Raw genomic sequence first — 17223 nt, forward strand, 5'->3', positions numbered from 1 at the left:
CTGACAAAAAGATCTCATAACACTGAAGCAGCGAACTTTGTGAAGACCAATACTTGTGTCATTCTCAAAACTTTTGACCACGACTGTACGCACGGAGACAGATATACAGTCCTCTCCCAGATTTCCCGTGGAGGACAATGACGACGTTGCTAATGACACAAGTTGTCTTGAAAGCAGCATCAGAAGTAAGAGTAAAATTCTGCATACGTTTTTAGCGTATAAATTCCTATTGGTTGATTCTGATACTTTCCAAGTGGGAAACTCGGACCTAATCATTCTACAGCATAAAATAAGGAATTAGAATATTTTTATAGGATCTCGATAAGTCCCTCCTATTAACCCATGCCGCTGGATTGCACAATAACGACTCTGGACCTCTACTTTGACAGCACTATGTAGAAACTCAATGGATACTGTACAAGGTGTGGCCACGCATTTGTGCCAGTCGGCATGGGTGCGAGTCCGCCGGCCCACTGCCCTTTAGCTCTCCCTCGTAAAGTTTCTCTTTACGAAATGCCTAAAAAATAAATATAAAAAAAGACACTGTACAAGAACAAGAAGCCATGCAAATAACTGAAGATCCTGGCACAGGAGAGTAAACTGGTTGGTTCAAAGATGTCTTTATTGCCTTTTCATCTATTACCGTTGACAAATAAATTCTCCACAACGTCTGCAAGCTGGAGGCACTGCATGGAAATGAAACCTGAACACCTTACGGTTCTTACACTGACACCCACAATGAATTCTCATATATAATCATATATCTTACGACTTACACAGCTTGTGTTTTAACTCCTCCCTCTCACCTTTTAAATGATCAAAATTATACAGTACATTCTCCCAAACGTGTTGTTGAACTAAAATGAACTAGGGATCTTTGATGCCATCTGGCTGATAGCTACATCACAACACTCCAAATATAGTTTCTAGTAGTTGACAATAAACAGATCAGCCACAGTATATAAATACACAAGGTCACATAGTGATGATAGAAAAGCTCTTTGAATAATATTCATAATAACAATAAAAACACAATACTCAGGTGGTCTTCACTTGAGCTCAAGAATGTGCCAAATAGATATGAATGCATGTCTGTAAGCAAGTGCGTGAGTATGTGTGTGTGGCAAGTGCATGCACACACACACACACACACACACACACGTCTAAGAAAGTGTGTGTGTCTTCCCCATCCAATCATCACTGCAACCTAAAGGCCCAACACCACCTCTACAGTCACCATTACCCAGGGGCGCAACTTTCGTTTTCCATTCATATTGTTATTAAACACTCCAAACAGCCTACCCGACCACTTGGAGGCGTCCGCATGGTCCTATAGCACACCGATTATAAAACTAGGGGGGGACAAAAATGCAATTTCAGAACGTGGGGGGGGGGACATACCCCGTCCCCAGTGAAAGTTGCGCCCCTGCCACTGGTTGCAACTAAGCACTGGTTCAGGGTCAGATATGTTATCCTCCTGATGGTCAAGGTTAAGAGTATTGTTGGGTAATCTGATCCTAGATCTGTGGCCGGGGCAACTTCTACCTCGATCTATTACCACAGTAAAAAAAAGAAGTAATAATAGAAACAAAAAGGTAAAGTCAAGCTGTAAAGACTCAATCGTCAAAATAACAAGTGAACTGATGGCGACCCTACATCTCTAGTGCAACTATTTCAAAATCATTACTGATGATAGCGATAGATAATAAAAACCACCACAATAATTTAAATATTAATAGGAACAGCAATAATAGTGGCTTGGACGTTACCACTTAGTAGGATTCATAACAGAAGGTTTAAGTTGCTACAATCTTCTAACTAAAATAGCCATCATCAGTGTGCTTTTTAAAAAGGTCCCCTGATTCCTCTTAACCTCCATCTGTGTTTTGGGCTACATTACACAATAATATTTGTTCCCGCACCTTCTCCTTCAACTCTATTCAACAAACACAGCAACTCTGACTCTGCTTTCTGGCTTTGTCCCAATCCTCTCAAATATCCACATTTCCTTGCTTAATTTCATTCTCTCCTGCCTAACGTTTTTTTCCAATGATTTCCCCACTATTTCAAGTCCTTTGCTATCAGTGCTGTGACTAAGAGAGTGGGTTATTTGAGACTTTTGGGTGCATCTCAATAGTCTAAAGTGGCTTCCTCTCCTCTTCTCCTTTCCTTTCTCTCGTCTGATGTGAGAGAACTGGATGGGTAAGCAGTATTGACTAGTAGGCATCCACTATACTATTCTCACCAATCCCTTGTTTTCAGATCTGTGCAGATGGAAGGAAAGGACATGAGGAAAGGAAGCCATTTTAGACTATTGAGATGCACCCATCTACAGCCTCCTACACCCTCTCTCTCTCCCTCTTCTTTGCCTAATCCTAACTCGACCTCTAGCCCCTAGGCACTCAAGTAGATCTGAGAGGATTGGGTCGGTGTAAACGTAGGACAACAGCCCTACCTAGCCTATCAGAGGACAAGGTGGATTTGCTACCAAATTGTTACACCCATCCTCTCAGATCTACACACGTACCAAGGGATTAAGAGGTCCCCCCTCTCCTTCTCTCACTCGGCCTTGCTCCTCTCCCTCTCACGGTCGGACATGTCGATGGCAGCCATGTTCCTGGAGGCGGTGATCAGGTGCAGAACGCTGATGGCAGACTTCAGCACACACACCACGGCACAGACACCAAGCAGCCACTGCAGCCACACTGGAGAGAGAGAGAGGGAGAAGAGAAAATAAGAAGTCCATTGTTTCCACATTTCCCCTTCCTAATGCGTAGGCCCCGCTGTACAGATCAGCTATTTAGCATAGGATTACTATGCTTTTGTGAGTGAATATAAGCCAACGTATTTAGACAGAGGAAAGAAGGGAGGGATATTACAGAGGGAGATTGAGAGAGATTTGAAGAGCGGGAGAGAAAGGAGAATGAAGGATATGCAAAGGGAGAAAAGAGAGCGGGAGAAACTAAGAAAAGAAGGGGGGGGGGGAGAGTAGAGTGAAGAGACTCACCATTGGGTTCCTCAATGTAGTAGGAGACGTAGAGCAGGCAGAAGAAGAGCTCGTTCCCCATACACATGACAAACAGCACCGGCTATGGAAGACAGCAGTTACAGTTGAAGTCAGAAGTTTACATACACCTTAGCCAAATACATTTAAACTCAATTTTTCACAATTCCTGACATTTAGTCCTAGTAAGAATTCCCTGTCTTAGGTCAGTTAGGATCAGCATTTTATTTTAAGAATGTGAAATGTCAGAATAATAGTAGAGAGAATGATTTATTTCAGCTTTTATTTCATTCATCACATTCCCAGTGGGTCAGAAGTTAACATACACTCAATTAGTATTTGGTAGCATTGCCTTTAAATTGTTTAACTTGGGTGAAACGTTTCGGGTAGCCTTCCACAAGCTTCCCACAATAAATTGGGTGAATTTTGGCCCATTCCTCCTGACAGAGCAGGTGTAACTGAGTCAGGTTTGTAAGCCTCCTTGCTCGCACACGCTTTTTCAGTTCTGCCCACAAATGTTCTATAGGATTGAGGTCAGGGCTTTGTGATGGCCACTCCAATACCTTGACTTAAGCCATTTTGCCACAACTTTGGAAGTATGCTTGGGGTCATTGTCCATTTGGAAGACCCATTTGCGACCAAGCTTTAACTTCCTGACTGATGTCTTGAGATGCTGCTTCAATATATCCACATAATTTTCCTTCCTCATGATGCCATCTATTTTGTGAAGTGCACCAGTCTCTCCTGCAGCAAAGCACCCCCACAGCATGATGCTGCCACCCCCATGCTTCACGGTTGGGATGGTGTTCTTCGGCTTGCAAGCATCCCCCTTTTTCCTCCAAACATAACGATGGTCATTATGGCCAAACAGTTCTATTTTTGTTTCATCAGACCAGCGGACATTTCTCCAAAAAGTACGATCTTTGTCCCCATGTGCAGTTGCAAACCGTAGTCTGGCTTTTTTTATGGCGATTTTGGAGCAGTGGCTTGTTCCTTGCTGAGCGGATTTTCAGGTTATGTCAATATATGACTCGTTTTACTGTGGATATATATACTTTTGTATCTGTTTCCTCCAGCATCTTCACAAGGTCCTTTGCTGTTGTTCTGGGATTGATTTGCACTTTTCGCACCAAAGTACGTTCATCTCTAGGAGACAGAACGCGTCTCCTTCCTGAGCGGTATGGCGGCTGCATGGTCCCATGGTGTTTATACTTGCGTACTATTGTTTGTACAGATGAACATCGTACCATCAGGTGTTTGCAAATTGCTCCCAAGGATGAACCAGACTTGTGGAGGTCTACAATTTATTTTCTGAGGTCTTGGCTGATTTCTTTAGATTTTCCCATGATGTCAAGCAAAGGCAGCATGAGTGAAGGAGGCTTTGTTGCGAAATAGGAAGCCGATTCTAGATTTAACTTTGGATTGGCGATGCTTAATGTGAGTCTGGAAGGAGAGTTTACGGTCTAACCAGACACCTAGGTATTTGTAGTTGTCCACATATTCTAAGTCAGACCCGCCGAGAGTAGTGATTCAAGTCGGGCGGGCGGGTGCAAGCAGTGTTCGATTGAAGAGCATGCATTTAGTTTTACTAGCGTTTAAGAGCAGTTGGAGGCTACGGAATGAGTTTTGTATGGCATTGAAGCTCTTTTGGAGGTTTGTTAACACAGTGTCCAATGAAGGGCCAGATGTATACAAAATGGTGTCGTCTGCGTAGAGGTGTCTGAGGTCTTGGCTGATTTCTTTTGATTTTCCCATGATGTCAAGCAAAGAGGCACTGAGTTTGAAGGTAGGCCTTGAAATACATCCACAGCTACACCTCCAATTGACTCAAATGATGTCAATTAGCCTATCAGAAGCTTCTAAAGCCATGACATCATTTTCTGGAATTTTCCAAGCTGTTTAAAGGCACAGTCAACTTAGTGTATGTAAACTTCTGACCCACTGGAATTGTGATACAGTGAATTGTAAGTGAAATGATCTGTCTGTAAACAATTGTTGGAAAAATTACTTGTGTCATGCACAAAGTAGATGTCCTAACCGACTTGCCAAAACTATAGTTTGTTAACAAGAAATTTGTGGAGTGGTTGAAAAGTGAGTTTTAATGACTCCAACCTAAGTGTATGTAAACATCCGACTTCAACTGTAGATCAGCCTGTTGGCGTGTGTGTGATAGAGAAAGTATGTAATAAGCATGTGTGCATGGGCGCACGCTAGCGGTTAAGAGCATTTGGCCAGTAACTGGTTCCAATCCCCGAGCTGACTAGGTGAAAAATCTGTTGATGTGTCCTCGAGCAAGACACTTAACCCAAATTGCTCCTGTAAGTCACTCTGGATACGAGCATCTGCTAAATGACTGAAATGTTAATGTAAAGTGCAAAAGGAAGAGTGTTTTTGTTGGTGTGTGTGTGTGTATTACCATGTTGGTGTGTTTGTGACTGTATTTCTTACCCGGGAAGTGTAGTAGAGGCGAAGGATGGGGTTTCCAGATAGATCAATGGCCTTGTGGCTGGTGGATCCCTTCATCATTGAGCTGAGAGAGAGAGAGAGAGAGAGAGAGAGAGAGAGAGAGAGAGAGAGAGAGAGAGAGAGAGAGAGAGAGAGAGAGAGAGAGAGAGAGAGAGAGAGAGAGAGAGAGAGAGAGAGAGAGAGAGAGAGAGAGAGAGAGAGAGAGAGAGAGAGAGAGAGAGAGAGAGAGAGAGAGAGAGAGAGAGAGAGAGAGAGAGAGAGAACGAGAGAACGAGAACGAGAGAGAGAACGAGAGAGAGAGAACGAGAGAACGAGAGAGAGAGAACGAGAGAGAGAGAACGAGAGAGAGAGAGAGAGAGAGAGAGAACGAGAGAGAGAGAGAGAGAGAGAGAGAGAACGTGAGAGAGAGAAGGAGCGAGGGAGAGACAGAATGAGAGGGAGAGAGGTTTAACCTTTAATTCAGTACAAGGACATTACACCACCAGTGTCATCACCATTACACATGCATGTGATGCCCCTGGGTGCATCTCAGTAGTCTAAAAACAGCCTTTTCTCCATCCACATTGAAAAAAAAAACACACGCTAAAGCAATTTGTGGGTGCCTACTACTGGGAATCTGCTGTCACGTGTCCATTCCTTTCAAATCAGTGCAAATGAAGGAGAGGATTGAGATGCACCCAATGCCTGTTAGCCACACTGACCTAGATACATCTGATGGATGTACATCAACGAATTATACACACTTGGCTGTGAAAGGGGTGAGGAGCCCCAATAGAACTCAAAGAAATCGGCGAAAAAAACAGACACTTAATGGACACAAACATTCACTGAATCCATTATAATTTGTGTAAATCGTATGTAATGTACAGTTCATGGTTCTCCTAGGCTCTTATGTTATGTACCTGTGCAGGTGCAGCCAGTGGCTGGAGATGTCCAGGCTCATGCTGATCTGGAAGAGGAAGGTGTAGGAGGGGTAAAGCAGAGCTAGGTTGACCAGGAGACACATGGTGGCACAGCGGTCTGTCAACATGTCCAACATCGCACCAAACTTAGTGCCTACAGGACAGGGGAGAGATAGGGAGAGGTTATTTGTGTATAGTAAATATATTTATACAAATTATTACCCAAATTTATTTCTGCAAATTATGTGAAAAGGAATTAGAGAACACTGTGCAGGACCTTTAACCACTGGCTGGCGAAGCTCCAAATAGCTTAGACATTTGCAAACTGTACGACTCAGTGTATGGAAAATGTGATGTCCTGCTGTGTGTTTTACCAATGACAGCGAGAACACAATCCTTTTACTCCCAATCCATAGACTCCTAAATTCATCACGATACAGTATTCAATATGTCTGTCTAGGCTTGGGTGATGTACCTTTAAGACCGTATACTGGAATTTTTTACGTTTGCCCACTGACAAAGAAATTATCAGTCTATAATTTTAATGGTAGGTTTATTTGAACAGTGAGAGACAGAATAACAACAAAGAAATCCAGAAAAACGCATGTCAAAAATGTTATAAATTGATTTGCATTTTAAATGAGGGAAATAAGTATTTGACCCCCTCTCAATCAGAAAGATTTCTGGCTCCCAGGTGTCTTTTATACAGGTAACGAGCTGAGATTAGGAGCACAAGGGAGTGCTCCTAATCTCAGTTTGTTACCTGTATAAAAGACACCTGTCGACAGAAGCAATCAATTAATTAGATTCCAAACTCTCCACCATGGCCAAGACCAAAGAGCTCTCCAAGGATGTCAGGGACAAGATTGTAGACCTACACAAGGCTGGAATGGGCTACAAGACCATCGCCAAGCAGCTTGGTGAGAAGGTGACAACAGTTGGTGCGATTATTCACATATGGAAGAAACACAAAAGAACTGTCAATCTCCCTCGGCCTGGGGCTCCATGCAAGATCTCACCTCGGAGTTGCAATGATCATGAGAACGTTGAGGAATCAGCCCAGAACTACACGGGAGGATCTTGTCAATGATCTCAAGGCAACTAGGACCATAGTCACCAATAAAACAATTGGTAACACACTACGCCGTGAAGGACTGAAATCCTGCAGCGCCCGCTAGGTCCCCCTGCTCAAGAAAGCACATATACAGGCCCATCTGAAGTTTGCCAATGAACATCTGAATGATTCAGAGGAGAACTGGGTGAAAGTGTTGTGGTCAGATGAGACCAAAATCGAGCTCTTTGGCATCAACTCAACTCGCCGTGTTTGGAGGAGGAGGAATGCTCCCTATGACCCCAAGAACACCATCCCCACCGTCAAACATAGAGGTGGAAACATTATGCTTTGGGGGTGTTTTTCTGCTAAGGGGACAGGACAACTTCACCGCATCAAAGGGACGATGGACGGGGCCATGTATCGTCAAATCTTGGGTGAGAACCTCCTTCCCTCAGCCAGGGCATTGAAAATGGGTTGTGGATGGGTATTCCAGCATGACAATGACCCAAAACACACGGCCAAGGCAACAAAGGAGTGGCTCAAGAAGAAGCACATTAAGGTCCTGGAGTGGCGTAGCCAGTCTCCAGACCTTAATCCCATAGAAAATCTGTGGAGGGAGCTGAAGGTTCGAGTTGCCAAACGTCAGGCTCGAAACCTTAATGACTTGGAGAAGATCTGCAAAGAGGAGTGGGACAAAATCCCTCCTGAGATGTGTGCAAACCTGGTGGACAACTACAAGAAACGTCTGACCTCTGTGATTGCCAACAAGGGTTTTGCCACCAAGTACTAAGTCATGTTTTGTAGAGGGGTCAAATACTTATTTCCCTCATTAAAATGCAAATCAATTTATAACATTTTTGACATGCGTTTTTTTTCTGGATTTTTTTGTTGTTATTCTGTCTCTCACTGTTCAAATAAACCTACCATTAAAAATTATAGACAGATCATGTCTTTGTCAGTGGGCAAACGTACAAAATCAGCAGGGGATAAAATACTTTTTTCCCCACACTGTATACAGTTGAAGTTTACATACACCTTAGCCAAATACATTTAAACTCAGTTTTTCACAATTCCTGACATTTAATCCTAGTAAAAATTCCCTGTCTTAGGTCAGTTAGGATCACCACTTTATTTTAAGAACGTGAAATGTCAGAATAATAGTAGAGAGAATGACTTATTTCAGCTTTTATTTCTTTCATCACATTCCCAGTGGGTCAGAAGTGTACATTCACTCAATTAGTATTTGGTAGCATTGCCTTTAAATTGTTTAACTTGGGTGAAACGTTTCGGGTAGCCTTCCACAAGCTTCCCACAATAAGTTGGGTGAATTTTGGCCCATTCCTCCTGACAGAGCTGGTGTAACCGAGTCAGGTTTGTAGGCCTCCTTGCTCGCACACACTTTTTCAGTTCTGCCCACAAATTTCCTATAGAATTGAGTTCAGGGCTTTGTGATGGCCACTCCAATACCTTGACTTTGTTGTCCTTAAGCCATTTTGCCACAACTTGGGGTCATTGTCCGTTTGGAAGACCCATTTGCAACCAAGCTTTAACTTCCTGACTGATGTCTTGAGATGTTGCTTCAAAATATCCACATAATTTTCCTTCCTCGTGATGCCATCTATTTTGTGAAATGCACCAGTCCCTCCTGCAGCAAAGCTCCCCCACAGCATGATGCTGCCACCCCTGTGCTTCACGGTTGGGATGGTGTTCTTCGGCTTGCAAGGCACCCCCTTTTTCCTCCAAACATAACGATGGTCATTATGGCCAAATAGTTATATTTTTGTTTCATCAGACCAGAGGACATTTCTCCAAAAAGTACAATCTTTGTCCCCATGTGCAGTTGCAAACCGTAGTCTGACTTCTCTGTGGCGGTTTTGGAGCATTGGCTTCTTCCTTGCTGAGCAGCTTTTCAGGTTATGTCGATATAGGACTTGTTTTACTGTGGATATAGATACTTTTGTATCTGTTTCCTCCAGCATCTTCACAAGGTCCTTTGCTGTTGTTCTGGGATTGATTTGCACTTTTCGCTCCAAAGTACGTTCATCTCTAGGAGACAGAACGCGTTTCCTTCCTGAGCGGTATGACGGCTGCGTGGTCCCATGGTGTTTATACTTGCGTACTTTTGTTTGTACAGATGAACGTGGTACCTTCAGGCGTTTGGAAATTGCTCCCAAGGATGAACCAGACTTGTGGAGGTCTACCATTTTTTTTCTGAGGTCTTTTGATTTTCCCATGATGTCAAGCAAAGAGGCACTGAGTTTGAAGGTAGGCCTTGAAATACATCCACAGGTACACCTCCAATTGACTCAAATTATGTCAATTAGCCTATCAGAAGCTTCTAAAGTCATTACATCATTTCCTGGAATTTTCCAAGCTGTTTAAAGGCATAGTCAAGTTAGTATATGTAAACTTCTGACCCACTGGAATTGTGATACAGTGAATTGTAAGTGAAATAATCTGTCTGTAAACAATTGTTGGAAAATTTACTTGTCATGCACAAAGTAGATGTCCTAACCGACTTGCCAAAACTATAGTTTGTTAAAAAGAAATTTGTGGAGTGGTTGAAAAGCGAGTTTTAATGAAACCAACCTAAGTGTATGTAAACTTCCGACTTCAACGGGAGCTGCGGGGGTGCGTGCTACGCCACTGCTTATAACAATAAGTATAACTATAAGAAATCTAAGATGTGTCAAATAAATTATATCCAGCTATGCATTTGGTTTGCTTCCTTTCTTAAGTGGCTAAATGTCAAGACCAAGCTTCATCGTTACAGCAGAGACATTCAATCCACACCTGGATCAAGGTCCCTGTTGCCTAAATAGTTTTGTGTGTAAAATACCGTATACCCCGGTATGGTACAGAAACGGTATGACTGTATGCAATTCTGGATACTGCCCAACCTTATGTCTGTCGGCTGCAGACCACTGGAGGGTCCCACTTGTCACTAAGATAAATATAGATAGACTTTCACCTTTCCACTCTGTCTATTCTGACATACCTTCGCTTTCATACTCCTGTTTCATGCATGTTTAAAACACTCACAAGATCGTTTGATATCCATTTATGCCTTTTTTTATATATATTGTTGATAATTGGAAATTGATCAACGACAGGCCTATCATCTGCTGCCATAGCCGTGATTACAAACACCTGCAAGTGTCCAATGGAAACCTGCTTGTGACCTGCAGTGTTTGACATGAAACCCTGATTAAGACAGCTTAGCTGTCGAAACGTTGATGAATAAATTATTGCATCAAACGACTAGTGTGCAGCTTTTCCTTTTCTTTTGGACCTATTCCTTACCAGTATTATGAAACCTTACAGTTGCAACCAGCAAGTATTTTAGCCAATACACAACAGATACATCAGCATCAGACAAGGACTTTCAACCTCCAATATTGAAATTTGTGCAGCTAATGAGCTCCGGTTCATGACCATGCCATTACTTTATAACAGAATAGAATTGACACAGGAGAGAGAAACGTTCTAGCTGTTATTCTCCAGGATTGCCTGAAAGCCGGACACAGATTTAGACTTGAGTTCAACAGCTGTGGGAATGGGGCAGGGACTGTCATACTCCGGGCAAGATGTGGTCCAAACTGTACAAGAGGGCCCTATATGACAAGGGTCTACCTGAAGTGAGCATCAACAGCACCCACTACTCTGGGCTGAACTCCACTGCAGTCCTCCAGGACCGCTCCTCCAGTATGATGGAGCATGTTGCCGACCAGGCCCTCCGTCTATGTGGAGAGGCTGAGCATTGCTCTGGGGGGCTTGACCAGTATGCCGGCCGTGGGGCAGATAGCCCTGGTCATCTTCAAGGTATTAGAGGTGATCCTCATAGCCAACAAGGAGGTACCGTTGGACACGGGGGACATGCTGCGTCCGGTGTTTGCCGAGGAGAAGGCCTCGGCGGTGCGAAACTGGATGGATGAGTATCTGAAGCTTGTGCAGATGGATCTGGAGACCAAGCTGCTCCTCCTTGAGAACACCAAGCGTGTGGAGGGTCAGCTCAGCTCAGCTTTAACCTGACCGCACTAATGAATGCCATATCTAAGAGACGACAAGATGTCCTCCCACTCCATGATGCACTGGGTCAACGGAGCTGCCTTCCACTCCCAGATGCTGATCCAGCAGGCTTGACTGGAGACGGGCCACAAGACGGCCAGAGCCAGGGCCGAAGTAGACATCTACCTACCTGTGTGTTATTGGATGCTAGCATGCTAGTTAGCTATGGCGTCATAGTTAGCTAGCTGAATAAAGTAAGTTGAGTCTATTCCTTGAAACATTGAACCGCTGTAGTTTACAGCAATTCTAATTTCTAAAGTGGAAGTTGGGAGAGTTTTATTCGGGTGGTTCAGTGAAACAATTATAGTTTCTGAGGTGGAAGTTGGGAGAGTTATATTTTTTTGGTGAGGGAGGCCCTGCTCTCTCCTTTCCCAGATGTTTAGTTCATTTCGATCTCCTCTGCATTATTGTAGCCATCTGCTACAGCCTGTCAACTATGCCTCTGCCTATCCCTGTTCTCTCCTCTCCGCACAGGCTACACAAACGCCTCACACCGCATGGCTGCTGCCTCTCTAACCTGGTGGTCCCTGCACGCACCACACACCTGGAGTTCCAGGTCTCAGGCAGCCTCTGGAACTGCCGTTCTGCTGCCAACAAGGCTGACTTCATCCCAGCCTATGCTACCCTCCAGTCCCTCGACTTCCTGGCGCTGACGGAAACATGGATTACCACTGAAAACACTGCTACTCCTACTGCTCTCTCCTCGTCTGACCATGTGTTCTCGCATACCCCGAGAGCATCTGGTCAGAGGGGTGGTGGCACAGGAATCCTCATCTCTCCCAAGTGGTCATTCTCAATTTTTCCCCTAACCCATCTGTCTATCTCCTCATTTGAATTCCACGCTGTCACAGTCACTAGCCCATTTAAGCTTAATATCCTTGTCATCTATCGCCCTCCAGGTTCCCTTGGAGAGTTCATCAATGAGCTTGACGCCTTGATAAGTTCCTTTCCTGAGGATGGCTCACCCTTCACAGTTTTGGGGGATTTCAACCTCCCTACGTCTACATTTGACTCATTTCTCTCTGCCTCCTTCTTTCCACTCCTCTCCTCTTTTGACCTCACCCTCTCACCGTCCCCCCCTACTCACAAGGCAGGCAATACGCTTGACTTCATCTTTACTAGATGTTGCTCTTCTACTAACCTCACTGCAACTCCCCTCCATGTCTCCGACCACTACTTTGTATCCTTTTCTCTCTCGCTCTCCTCCAACACTACTCACTCTGCCCCTACACAGATGGTAACGCGCCGCCGCAACCTTCGCTCTCTCTCTCCCACTACTCTCTCCTCTTCCATCCTATCATCTCTTCCCTCTGCTCAATCCTTCTCCCTCCAATCTCCTGATTCTGCCTCCTCAACCCTCCTCTCCTCCCTTTCTGCATCCTTTGACTCCCTGTGTCCCCTATCCTCCCGGCCGGCTCGGTCCTCCCCTCCAGCTCTGTGGCTTGATGACTCATTGCGAGCTCACAGAACAGAGCTCCGGGCAGCTGAGCGGAAATGGAAGAAAACTAAACTCCCTGCCGACCTGGCATCTTTTCACTCCCTCCTCTACATTTTCTTCATCTGTTTCTGCTGCTAAGGCCACTTTCTACCACTCTAAATTCCAAGCATCTGCCTCTAACCCTAGGAAGCTCTTTGCCACATTCTCCTCACTGCTGAATCCTCCCCCCCCCCCCTCCTCCCTCTCTGTGGCTGACTTCGTCAACCACTTTGAAAAGAAGGTTGACGACATCCGATCCTCGTTTGTTAAGTCTAATGACACTGCTGGTCCTGCTCTCACTGCCCTACCCTATGCTTTGACTTCTTTCTCCCCTCTCTCTCCAGATAAAATCTTGCGACTAGTGACTGCAGGCCGCCCAACAACCTGCCCGCTTGACCCCATCCCCTCCTCTCTTCTCCAGACCATCTCCGGTGACCTTCTCCCCTACCTCACCTCGCTGATCAACTCATCCTTGACCGCTGGCTATGTCCCTTCCGTCTTCAAGAGAGCGAGAGTTGCACCCCTTCTCAAAAAACCAACACTCGATCCCACTGATGTCAACAACTACAGACCAGTATCCCTTCTTTCTTTTCTTTCCAAAACTATTGAGCGTGCCGTCTTTAGCCAACTCTCTTGCTATCTCTCTCAGAATGATCTTCTTGATCCAAACCAGTCAGGTTTCAGGACTGGTCATTCAACTGAGACTGCTCTTCTCTGTGTCACGGAGGCTCTCCGCACTGCTAAAGCTAACTCTCTCTCCTCTGCTCTTGTCCTTCTAGACCTGTCTGCTGCCTTTGATACTGTGAACCATCAGATCCTCCTCTCCACCCTCTCCGAGCTGGGCATCTCCGGCGCGGCTCACTCCTGGATTGCGTCCTACCTGACCGGTCGCTCCTACCAAGTGGCGTGGCGAGAAGCTGTCTCCGCACCACGTGCTCTCACCACTGGTGTCCCCCAGGGCTCAGTTCTAGGCCCTCTCCTTTTCTCCCTATACACCAAGTCACTTGGCTCTGTCATATCCTCACATGTCCTCTCCTATCATTGCTACGCTGACGATACACAACTAATCTTCTCCTTTCCCCCTTCTGATAACCAGGTGGCGAATCACATCTCTGCATGTCTGGCAGACATATCAGTATGGATGACGGATCACCACCTCAAGCTGAACCCTGGCAAGACGGAGCTGCTCTTCCTCCCGGGGAAGGACTGCCCGTTCCATGATCTCGCCATCACGGTTGACAACTCCGTTGTGTCCTCCTCCCAGAGTGCGAAGAGCCTTGGCGTGACCCTGGACAACACCCTGTCGTTCTCCGCTAACATCAAGGCGGTGACCCGATCCTGCAGGTTCATGCTCTACAACATTCGGAGAGTACGACCCTGCCTTACACAGGAAGCGGCACAGGTCCTAATCCAGGCACTTGTCATCTCCCGTCTGGATTACTGCAACTCGCTGTTGGCTGGGCTCCCTGCCTGTGCCATTAAACCCCTACAACTCATCCAGAATGTCGCAGCCCGTCTGGTGTTCAACCTTCCCAAGTTCTCTCACGTCACCCCCCTCCTCCGCACACTCCACTGGCTTCCAGTTGAAGCTCGCATCCGTTACAAGACCATGGTGCTTGCCTATGGAGCAGTGAGGGGAACGGCACCTCCGTACCTTCAGGCTCTGATCAGTCCCTACACCCAAACGAGGGCATTGCGTTCATCCACCTCTGGCCTGCTGGCTCCCCTTCCTCTGCGGAAGCATAGTTCCCGCTCAGCCCAGTCAAAACTGTTCGCTGCTCTGGCACCCCAATGGTGGAACAAGCTCCCTCACGACGCCAGGACTGCGGAGTCACTCACCACCTTCCGGAGACATTTGAAACCCCACCTCTTTAAGGAATACCTGGGATAGGTTAAAGTAATCCTTCTACCCCCCCCCCCCCCCCAAAAAAAAAAAAAAAAAAGTATTGTAAAGTGGTTATCCCACTGGCTATAGGGTGAATGCACCAATTTGTAAGTCGCTCTGGATAAGAGCGTCTGCTAAATGACGTAAATGTAAATGTAAATGTAAGGATCCACAGAAGCTGATGGAGTACAAGGTCTACCTGGAATCTAAACTCCATTTGGATGTTGAGTCGACTATGATTGGTACTTACTGCTGGGTTCAATACATAGAGCAGAATAAGTGGAGTAGTAATTCTGTTGATTTTCATAGCCGTGATCTGAAGTACTGTCAAGTAAAGGATTTTGGTCGCCAATTTTCACAACAAACAACGACATCAACGGGGCTAAGACGTACTTCACAGACATCCAGAACAATATGGACGCTTTTACAATCCAACATGGAACTTTCATTGTACCCACCTAATACTAAGTTTGTTGGAAAAAAGTGTTCTCCTGTCTCATGTCATGGTGACTTTTTGATATGGACCTAGGTAGGGATTAGCTGCTTGTGCACACAGACAGGCTCGACACGCACGAACACACACGATCCATCTTCCCTGTGATGACCAATTTCCACATTTCTAATTTCTGTAATTATAATTTTTTTTGTAAAAAAATATTATGGATAACATGGAGCGCAGCCCGTCCTTATCATTTCATCAGGTAGCCTAATCATTATTTACCTTTAGTGGACAGCACCCTTATAAGTATTTTTGATATTAGCACAACGCTCAATACCTCCGACTCTGAGACCAGAGATTCTGAATAAATCTATCATGGGTTGAATCTATCACAGGGTAAAAACGACATATGAATTGTAGTAATAGTGGTACCTTGGTTGAGGGCGCGGGCGGCGTGCCCATCAAAGGCATCCAGGAGGGCACTGAGCAGGTAGAAGAACACAGCTGGTACTGGACAGCATGGCATCAGGTAGAAGGCAAGCAGAGCCAGCACGATGCGGGCATAGCCTAACAGAGAGGATAGGATCGGATGAGAGAGAGGAGAGAAGAGGGGGAGATGGGAGAGAGGAGGGGAAAGGAGAGGAGGGCCAAGGGATGGGTGAAGAGAGGTGGTGGTGATAAAAACATACTTTTCAGATGGCTTGATTTCGCAAGCCCAATGTGACAACACACTGAGCCATAGCTAGACAAGAGACCTTTCAAGAGATGCCTTCGCCCTCTCTGAGAAAAGGTCTCCAGGCATTCTAGAAAGCTACATAATCTTAAAGAATTTCTGGAAGCTCTACAGAAAACATTCCCATCCTAAGATAGTAATATGAGTCATAAGAAGCCTAGACCTGACAGGACTGATATGTAGAGGCCCCCATCCGATTTGGGTTTAAATTATATATTTTAAATCGCGTTTTAGCGCTTGTTTTCCTTGCGTGCCAGAGGGGCGAGATGTTTACTTTTCCAACTTTTGGTTCCATTTTGCCAGTCAAGCTCAATCAAGCCCAGATAAAGTATTTGAAATGAATTAAAATAGTATTTAACCTACCCTGGTCTGGCACCCAATACAATCCTTATGATGATACAGGTGGCTGGCACTGGCTCCCTCACTACACTACTAGTCATCTCTATATAGCTACTTGTATCGTGAATATAATAGCCAATTCAATTCATGATGGCAATACTGGCTATTATCAAAACAGACAGACAAAATTATACTACGATTGACTAGGCTGATTACACCTACTGTAGCTAGCTAGCTGCTAATTTGCTAAAGTAATCTAGTACATTTTAGACAGTTTTCATTTAATTGGAACCATCCATGTGAACAGAAACTCACCGATCAAATTCGGAACGAAAAGGAATATGTTTTCCTCGGCCATTACAGTGGTCTTCAGGGGTTTTCGATAGAGGTTAACGTATTTTCGACAAACGACAATATTTGTCTTATTCCACTCGTGTAGCTTTAGCTACCCTTCTGATTTGTTCGAATGTAGATAATTTTTTTCTGACAGAATACTGTGCGACGTCAGACTTCCGGTGAAACGCACAACTAGGCACCTCCCCTTTAATTGTATATCATCCCAAATGGCACCATATTCCCCTATATAGTGCACTACATTTGACCAGAGCGCTATGGGCCTTGGGTCAAAAGTAGTGCACTAAATAGGGAATAAGGTACCATTTGGGACATTATTTCGGTCTTCATCATCAAGGACAGGGGACAAGAAATCAAGCTATTTTTGGCTTATGAGGGCACATCGTATGCATGCATGAGTGTCCTACTTGCTGTTACTGTATGAATTATCCATGTACATACGGTAAATGACTGCAAACTCAATTTGCACTGCAAATAACAGCTGGCAATGACCATGTTCTCA

General features: G+C 45.0%; 1 protein-coding gene across 1 annotated transcript; it reads right to left on the bottom strand.

Moving 5' to 3' along the window:
- Positions 1–596: 596 nt before the first annotated feature.
- LOC311102299 (CDP-diacylglycerol--inositol 3-phosphatidyltransferase-like) lies at positions 597–16891 on the bottom strand. Its single transcript, XM_084143601.1, has 6 exons — positions 16683–16891; positions 15728–15862; positions 6373–6526; positions 5453–5534; positions 3008–3089; positions 597–2705 (listed from the first exon to the last, which is right to left on the bottom strand). The coding sequence occupies exons 1-6, from the start codon at positions 16723–16725 to the stop codon at positions 2560–2562; spliced, it is 642 nt and encodes a 213-aa protein (XP_083999727.1). The 5' UTR covers positions 16726–16891; the 3' UTR covers positions 597–2559.
- Between the last annotated feature and the right edge of the window lie 332 nt (positions 16892–17223).

Source organism: Coregonus lavaretus (genome assembly GCF_964263955.1).
Source record: "Coregonus lavaretus genome assembly, chromosome: 2".
NCBI lineage: Eukaryota > Metazoa > Chordata > Actinopteri > Salmoniformes > Salmonidae > Coregonus > Coregonus lavaretus.